This window comes from Myotis daubentonii, chromosome 10 (assembly GCF_963259705.1).
Source record: "Myotis daubentonii chromosome 10, mMyoDau2.1, whole genome shotgun sequence".
NCBI classification, from domain to species: Eukaryota; Metazoa; Chordata; class Mammalia; order Chiroptera; family Vespertilionidae; genus Myotis; species Myotis daubentonii.
The window spans coordinates 83,554,621-83,562,952 of record NC_081849.1 but is presented as its reverse complement, the minus strand read 5'-3'; the positions used below and the strand labels follow the sequence as shown (position 1 = coordinate 83,562,952).

General features: G+C 54.8%; 1 protein-coding gene across 3 annotated transcripts in view; it reads left to right on the top strand.

Moving 5' to 3' along the window:
* The first annotated feature begins 328 nt into the window (after positions 1–328).
* The window catches only part of VSTM2A (V-set and transmembrane domain containing 2A), a 28,105-nt gene continuing 20,101 nt past the window's right edge, over positions 329–8,332 (top strand). For 2 of the 3 annotated variants that reach the window (XM_059655905.1, XM_059655906.1), the window contains exons 1-4: positions 329–984; positions 2,805–2,971; positions 4,006–4,056; positions 5,779–6,115. In XM_059655905.1, coding sequence (XP_059511888.1) covers positions 909–984; positions 2,805–2,971; positions 4,006–4,056; positions 5,779–6,115 — 631 coding nt within the window. In that variant the 5' untranslated portion in view covers positions 329–908. Of the gene's footprint in view, positions 985–2,804; positions 2,972–4,005; positions 4,057–5,778; positions 6,263–8,332 lie in introns of those variants that run through there. The other variant, XM_059655904.1, reaches the window with a different exon arrangement.

The following is an 8,332-nucleotide window of genomic DNA, read 5'->3' as shown; positions in this document are numbered from 1 at the left end:
ATTCTCTCAATGCCTGACTTTGGGGAGTTTCTGCCTCTCCCACTTGCCAGCTGGGGTGGTACCGTGCCTGCCTGGCTGCTTGGAGGCTGTTGAGCAAGGAACCCTGTGAAACGACAGCCTGGGGTCCTGGTCGCCAGGGCAGTTACTAACTGGTTAAGCGAGGCGGCCCTGGGGTGGCTGCGCTCATCCCCCACCGCAGCCTCTCTCGCTCCAGGCCCCCTCCCCCAGGCCCCAACTTCCTCCTCCAGGGGGAGCGCCCGCCCCCAGCCCGGCTCCGCCGCAATCCTGCGCCGGCATTGCCCGGCGAGCCGGCGCTGCAAAGAACCCCTGCACATTGAGGGGGAGAAGAAAAGCAAATGCTTCTGCTCTGCGCGAGGAAGCCCTAGACTAGACGGCACCCCGGCGCCCGCGTTCCTGCGGCCCAGCGCCGGCGGGTGCGGGCGGCCCGGCGCGCAGAGAGTTAAAGGCATCATCGCAGCCATTAGAGGGAAAAGTTGCGGCGCGGCGAGCCCGGCGAGGTCCTCCGCCCGCCCCGGCCCCGCTCCGCTTCCCGGGCTGGCGCGGCGAGGAGGGAGGGCAGTGATCACGCAAGCCCGAGCCGCGGCTGACGTGGGCCGAGCTGCCAGGGCGCGGGACGCAGCAGCCCGGCGGGGAGACACCGCGCGGCCGCCGGCTCCCCAACCCCCGCGCCGGCTGCAGCCTCCGCCAGCGGCGCCGCTCCGCTCCGCTCGCCCCGCACGCCGGTCCCGCCCAGCCCGCAGCGGGATGCGCGCAGCCTGGCGCGCCGGGCTCTGAGGTCGCCTGGGCTCCTGCACCCTTTCTTTTAAGGCTTTCGGGCTGCGGGCTCCACTGATGTGACACCCCTCCCCTTCCTTTTTTCTTCCTTTTTTTTTTTTTTTTTTTTTGGAATGATGGGGATCTTTCTGGCGTGTGTCGGATTTGCCTTTTCTGTGTTCTACGTGCAGCCGGGGCTTTCTTCCCAAGGTAAGTCCGGGCGCCTTGGCAAACATGCATTTGCTTGTGGCGTGCGTGTGTGTTTGCGTGTGTGTGTGTGCGTGTGTGTGCGTGTATGCGCGCGCGTGTGTGTGTGTGGTGTGTCCAGGCAGATGTGAGATTCCTAGCAAGGAACAGTGGAATCATCGCGTTCTGTTAGGCATTTTTCTTTCTTTAAAGTTGATTAAACGGTAGGGATGCTAGATCTGAGAGCAAATCTATTTGGTGCTTGGCAGTGAGGTGGGTCGCTCGGTGAGCAGAAACACGGTGCGTGTGTGTGTGTGTGTGTGTGTGTGTGTGTGTGTGTGTGTGTGTGTGTGTCCTCTGTGTGCGTGCACATGGTAACCGCTCATGCATGCATAACCATGGCCAACACACAGGGGCTGTCCGAGGCCAGTCCTCCTGCTCCTTGGAGGCAGATGGGTTTCTAGTTTCCTTTTCTCTGGGTCCGGGTGACTGCGTGTGCATGTGTGTGTCAAAGGACAGGCTCCTGGGAGGATCCATAAAAGGCACCACTTGCATTCCAACGGCGCCTGCAGCCTGCGGAATCCAGCGGCTCGCGACCCCGCAGGCTGCGGGCCGGTTTCAGCACCACGAACAGAGCTCGCCGCCGGGCCAGAAGCCCGCAGCCTCCGAGGCAGAAAGGCCACCTCTCCCTCCCCCCCCCCCCCCCAACAAAAAGTCCTTTTCCCATCAGCATGTCTTCTTGGCGTCTCCCCTTTACTCTGAGTATAAATGCAGTTCCATGTCCATGGAGATCATTTGGGGTTTCGTGAAATTGTGAAAAGGGACGCTGATGGTGGCTCTCCTTAAAAAGTGGGGGTGGGGGTGTGCATTCACCCGGAGCCAGTCCTGCAGCCCCTGGGCCCCCCTCTCCATGCGTGTGCGCTGCATCTGTGCACACTGCCAGCCCCAGACCTCTCTGACACTACTTTTAGGGACCCGTCAGCTCTTCCCAAGGGGTCCCTCAGACAAGACAAGCACAACCAGCCGAAGCATGCACGTTCAAGACATGCCTGGGGGAGAGAGGGGGCATCTGGTCTGTGTGGGTTTTGCTCTGATTCCATGAATCTTGCAAACAAGCAGGGTCGAGGTTGGTCATGGAAGGACTGGGGGAGGCGGGGGGAATCTCTCTAGTGTCTTCACAACAGCCTTTCCTCCGAACCACCGCGTCCAGGAGTGCGGTCCTTCCATCCCGGGATGCGTGGCAATTAGCAGCACAAGGGTTTGCCGGGAACACGCGTGAAGGTGAATTTGGAGAGAAAGGAATACTTAGAGCTGAGGAAGTGCGTGGCTTGCTCCAGCGCTGAGCACAATTGCTTGTTGCTTTTGGTAAATCAGGAATGTGCATTTGGGCAGGCAAGCACGATCCAGTCTCCGCCACAGGAGACATCCAGTTACCATAGATGGTTCAGAAACTTAGGGGCACGAGGCCGTCCTCATCCACCAACTTGACAGGTGTGTCTGAGGCGCACCTCGGCAAATCTGGGGGCCACCGCAGTCTGACGCGAGGCTTGCTGTGCTCCTAACTGAGCAGCCTGGCTAACAGAGGGAGTTATTGGCAAACTCGTTAGGCTTTCCATTATCCAGGCTTGATGGACAGCAGAGTGATGTGGGCCCGGTGCCAAAAAGAAGACAGGCAAGAGGCAAAGGAGAGGGGGCGGGGAGCCGGGCAAAGTGCGGGATGTCATAGAGGGGTGTTTGTTCTGGATTTTGTTTTTCAAGCCAAGAAAAATGGAGCTATCTCCTCAGGAACGCGAGCTGGCGAGCGTGCTGTGGACCTTCTAAAAGGATGCGTTTCTGTTTTGCAGCAAAATTCACTGAGTTTCCACGCAACGTGACGGCCACCGAGGGGCAGAATGTGGAGATGTCGTGCGCTTTCCAGAGCGGCTCGGCCTCGGTGTACCTGGAGATCCAGTGGTGGTTCCTGCGGGGCCCCGAGGGCCTGGAGCCCCCGGCCGAGGTGGCCGGCGCTCAGGTAGAGGACTGGGTGACCCTCACACCCGCTGCCTCTGTCCCAGTCACTCCCTGGGACCTCCGGGTGTGTCCAAGCCAGGGGTGTAAGGCGTGTGCCTGGGTGTCCCCTGGGAACCGCCGGCTCTCTTGGCCGGAGTGAGGCCCGGGGACGCCAGCGGGGGAGCCTCCCTGTGCCCTGGGGTCTCTAGTTGGAGACCAAGGAGGAAGTCTTGTGCGTTGGTCTGGTTCAGACTGGGAATGGCCTCCTCCTGGCAGTACCGGGTCTTGTCAAGGTGTGTGTGTTGGCACCTCGGTGTGATCTGTCCCGGGACACTCGCTGTCCCATCAGGAACCGTGGGGTGGGGTGGGGAACTCTGTGAGTGTCTCTATCCCCGGCCCCCACGTCTGTGGTTGGCAGAAGAGGCTCCTGAGAGAGGAGGGAAACAGAAGAGGGAGGGGTAACAGGGAGGAGGGCTAGAGGCGAGGAGGAGGGGCCTGGGAGGAGAGGGGGCGGGGGCGGGTGCAGAGGCCACTGGAGAAGAGGGAAGAGAAGGGGAGGGGGACGGGGTGGAAGGGGCGCGGCTGGAGGGGGGAAGAGGGGGAGAAAGAAAGGGGAGAGGAAAAAGGAAAGGGGGGAGGAGAGACAGGAAGGAAAAGGGGGTCAGAGCGCAGGTTGGAGACAGTTCAGCCCAAGAGGCAGCAGACGGGTCGGGGCTGTCGGGATGAGAAGAAAATCTGTCCCTGAGACCCCGGGGAGGGGACGCAGTCCCGCAAAGACGCGGAGTCTGGTCCCCGCAAACTCCCACCCACACGCGCGCCCGCGCCACCCTCCCCGCCCGCTGGGCACCGCGCGTCCGTGCACATCCGAGCGCGCGAGCGGAGAGCGCCCCCGCGCGGCGGTGGCCTGGCTCGCACCCGGCGGGGCCGCGCTCCTCTCTCCTCTCTACATCGGCCTCCGCTGCTGAAATGCTTGGGCGGCGAGGATGGCCGCGCTGCTGCGGGTCCGGACGGGCCCCTTGGGGCGCCCGAGCTGAGCTCCGTCTCCTTCTCCCGCAGGTAGAGCTGCTGCCCGACCGAGACCCCGACAACGACGGGACCAAGATCAGCGTGAGTGTCGCGGGGGCGGGCGACAGGGGGCGCGCTCCGTCCGGGCCAGGCAGGCCCGCGGGGAAAATCAGTGCATTTCAGGCTTTTCGCGTGTCCTATTGTGAAGCCTTTGCTCATTGCCTCTGAAAAAGGCAATGTCGCAAACGCAGGACGGAAGCCCGTGTGGCCGCCCCTCTGGGTGCGTAAAAGTGGAAGCCGGTTTGGAGTTGGCACGTGAAAGTATTTTTTTTAATCACAAAATGTTGAAGCAGTTACTAGAGGATGAATGGGCTTGCTGTCACCAGAGGGGCGTGACCCTGCTGTTCGCTTTCCAGCGGTTGCATGCTGCACGGGCAGAGAGCTGCATGCTGCTGTCTGTTCAAAACCATGGAGAGGATGGTGGCGCTTTCATAGGAAACGGTGCTAACACAGGAAAGCATATAAACATAAAGCCAAAAGCCCAAATAAACACAGAAACGTCGTTGAAGAGGTTAACCCGTGAAATACAGAGAGAGATGTCTACGTTACTGGTTCTTACTTTTCATAACTGTGTGTGAAATATTCTCAATGACTTATGAAATCCGTCATCATTTAATCGTGGATAATATATAATGTCTATCAAATCTAGCTGTTTTGATAAAGATGTTAGGAATATATATTACATATTATATAGAATTGTATATACTCTACATAACCATATATTTACACACACATATATATACATATATACATATATATGTGTGTGTGTATATATATATATATATATATATATATATATACACTTTTGCTATTAATCTGGCCTAAAAATTATTAGAAGAATTGAGTGCCAGTTTCACTTTTGAAAAGCAAAGCAGTGTTAAAGGTTCCCGTAGCATAGAAACCCCATGATGGCAGGGGGTGTACTCTGAGCCACAAGACTTCAGGTGGCATTAGTCTGCACCCTGAGTCATGCCACCCCATGACGATAGGTCAGACGGTTCCAAAAGCTGAGAAGAAAAGTCATTACCACCCAAGTCTATGTCGCCGGCGCCTTTAACTGTCATTCCAACGTGGGGAGGGGCGCGCCTTCTCTGTTGAGGTTGCTGTTGGTCACCGTCACCCGCAGAATATTTCTGGAATCTCTCAGTGGGAGCCCAGCGTGAAGGAAAGAGGCTCCGTAAATGCTAGACTTGACCTCATCAGGTTCATGTTCCTTCAGCTGAGCTAACCAGGCAGAGGCCAATCCAGGGGTGGGCAAACTTTTTGACTCGAGGGCCACAATGGGTTCTTAAACTGGACCGGAGGGCCGGAACAAAAGCATGGATGGAGTGTTTGTGTGAACTAATATAAATTCAAAGTAAACATCATTACATAAAAGGGTACGGTCTTTTTTTTTTTTTTTTTTTAGTTTTATTCATTTCAAACGGGCTGGATCCGGCCCGCGGGCCGTAGTTTGCCCACGGCTGGGCCAATCCCATGATTGGAAAATGGCAGAGCCGTTACCAGCACCTGGGAAACGAGGGCGCACGCGGCTGGTGGAGTCGGGCGCTGGCTGGATTGAACTAAGTAGCTCACGATTGGTGAAGCCAGTTGGAGTAGATTGAGATAATTACGACCTTGGGGTTTCACGGTTGAGACCACAGGAAGCTCTCAGAGTGGCCGGGAAGAGTCTCATTTTCCAACAGGAGCGAGCTCGGGCAGAGCACGGGGACACCGTCGTTTGGTGTAGCCCTTTGCTCATTTCTCTTCCCTGCCGTCTTTCAGACAGTGAAAGTCCAAGGCAATGACATCTCCCACAAGCTTCAGATTTCCAAGGTGAGGAAAAAGGACGAAGGCTTGTACGAGTGCAGGGTGACGGACGCCAACTACGGAGCGCTGCAGGAACACAAGGCCCAGGCCTACCTGAAGGTCAACGCCAACAGCCACGCGCGCAGGATGCAGGCCTTCGAAGCCTCGCCCATGTGGCTGCAAGACATAAAGCCTCGCAAGAATGTCTCGGCCGCCGCCCCCAGCAGCGTCCACAGCTCCGCCAACCAGCGAATGCCCTCCACCTCCAGTCCGCAAGCGGTAGCCAAAATCCCCAAACAAAGCCCACAATCAGGTATGGAAACCACTTTTGAGCCTTTCATTTTGCCACTCACACAACCCTCCCCCGGACGATGGGTCAAGGAGAGTAGCCAGGTGTATGCGTGACGGTTTTGAAAGTCGGAGCCCTAGCTCAGCTGAAATAACGATGAGACACAGAGAGCCCGGGGCTGGCCTCCACTGGGGATGTCTCCCGCCCCAATAGTTGCCGGCCGTGCCGCCTGTCCAGGGACCTCAGAGCTGGACTTTCATTTCTTTACCTTCGGTATTGACCCATTATAAGAATAATAAATCATGTCATGTCGGTTGCATTATAAATGCATGTTCATTTTCTCTATAGATTTATGTATTGATAACGACCCAAATTAAGAGACTTTCACTTCATCAACATGTAAATGAAAGAGAGACACCCCGTCTTCAGGGACCCGTAGCTTTAGGCAGGGCTGCTCTCCGGGGGTTTTTGGTTGGGGAGGAGAAGCGTCAGCTGCCCGTGAGGAAAGGGATGATGGCAATGGCAGGAAGTGGCGCAGAGATAAGGCAACTCCATGCCGAGTGGGCAGCTCGGTCAGACGTGCCCACAGTCCGCTGTGCAAGTTAAAGCTGTTCTGAGCTGGCATGCGTGTCTGCATCGCTCAGCCTGTGGAAACTCGCTGAAGTTTCGGCCTTGATGGGGGACACGGGCTTCTTGGGATGGGCAGTGCCTTGCACACCCCGGCGAACGTTCTGTATTCGCTCCAACACTTGACGTAATGCTATAGGATGGAGGGGGCATACAAATATGTATCGCGCTTTATGTTTTTCCCTTTATAGTTTATCATCGAAAAATTATTGCTACTAGTATTGGTAATAGAAAATTCCATGGCTAACTTTCAAGTTCTCTTTTGCCATTAAATATTTTAAACCTGGTCATTTCATCAGGATAATTGTATATACACTAAAGGCCCAGCGCACAAAATTGTGCATGGGTAGGGTCCCCAGGCCTAGCCTGCGATCAGGGCCATTTTCCACCCATTTGCCAGTCCCGCCCCACTGCCGACACCCACCCCGGTTCCCCGTTTGCCATCTGGTGATCTATCAGAGCCTGCGGGCTGGGGGGAGGGACCAAGAGGTCGGCCCGCTCACCAGTTCCCAGTCCCACCTCACTGCCAACACCCATCCCAGTTCCCCATGGTTCCCCATTCACCATCTGGCGATTGGAGCCTGTGGGCCGGGGGGGAGGGAGAGGTGGTCAATGCACCTCATAGCGACTGGTCAATTGATCATTCTGGTTGTGATGCCGTTATGGTCGCTGGCCTTCTATTATATAGGGTATATATAATTATATCTTATTTTAGATATATCTTTAAGTCCTTTCTTATGAACAATGCTTTTAAAATAATGTGTGCCAACCTAGGATTCCTCCCTATGCTTCGTGTGCTAGTGGGTGTGTCTGCAGAGAGCATGGCTAAGGGCCCTGTGACTCTGCACTGCCTTGCGATGTAGGTGAGGCCTTGGTCATGGCGATTTATGTCAGTCTGATGAATAGATGACTTGCCTTCACTAAAGCTCCATTTGCTTGGCTTTGTCTCATTTTCCTCTTTATTGTCTCTTTTGTTTCCCAAATTAAAGAACAAAACCATACCTAGAATATATATGTGTGTGTGTGTGCTTATACATAAATAGCACACACACACATATATGCACTTAGTGGTTATAAGTTTGCAGCCATTATCTGATAAAGATTTAACGTCTTTGGCGGCATTGCCCCTCCCTTTCATGCCATCAGAAGAAGCTACTAGACACTATATGCAAATGTACAGAGCAGCCTCAGCAGACAGTTTACCACCTAATTAGAGAAAACTCCAAATCATGGCAGTGAAATGATTAGCCCACATAGAATACTCCCGGCTAGATTTCAGAAACCCATGCTGTGGAATAAAAATCAAGCATTCTATTACCTACTCCAATGAGGGATTCTAAGCATAGAATAAAATGTCCTACCTATTTCTAAACTATTAACGGTGGATTATATAACGTACTCTGCAAATACCTGTTGTATTTGAATACGTCTTTTTGAGTATTATGATTGGAGCTAAATGGCAAGCTTTAGAGATCTTCTAGCAATTTCCACATGAAATCGCCGCTTGTTTTGCAGCTCAGGCATTGCTTTTTCCAGAGGAAGGTGAACAGAGGGGAATGCTGGCTCATAGAAGCCGTGTTCACTAAAAGCCATGCTCACTAAACGTTACCTGCT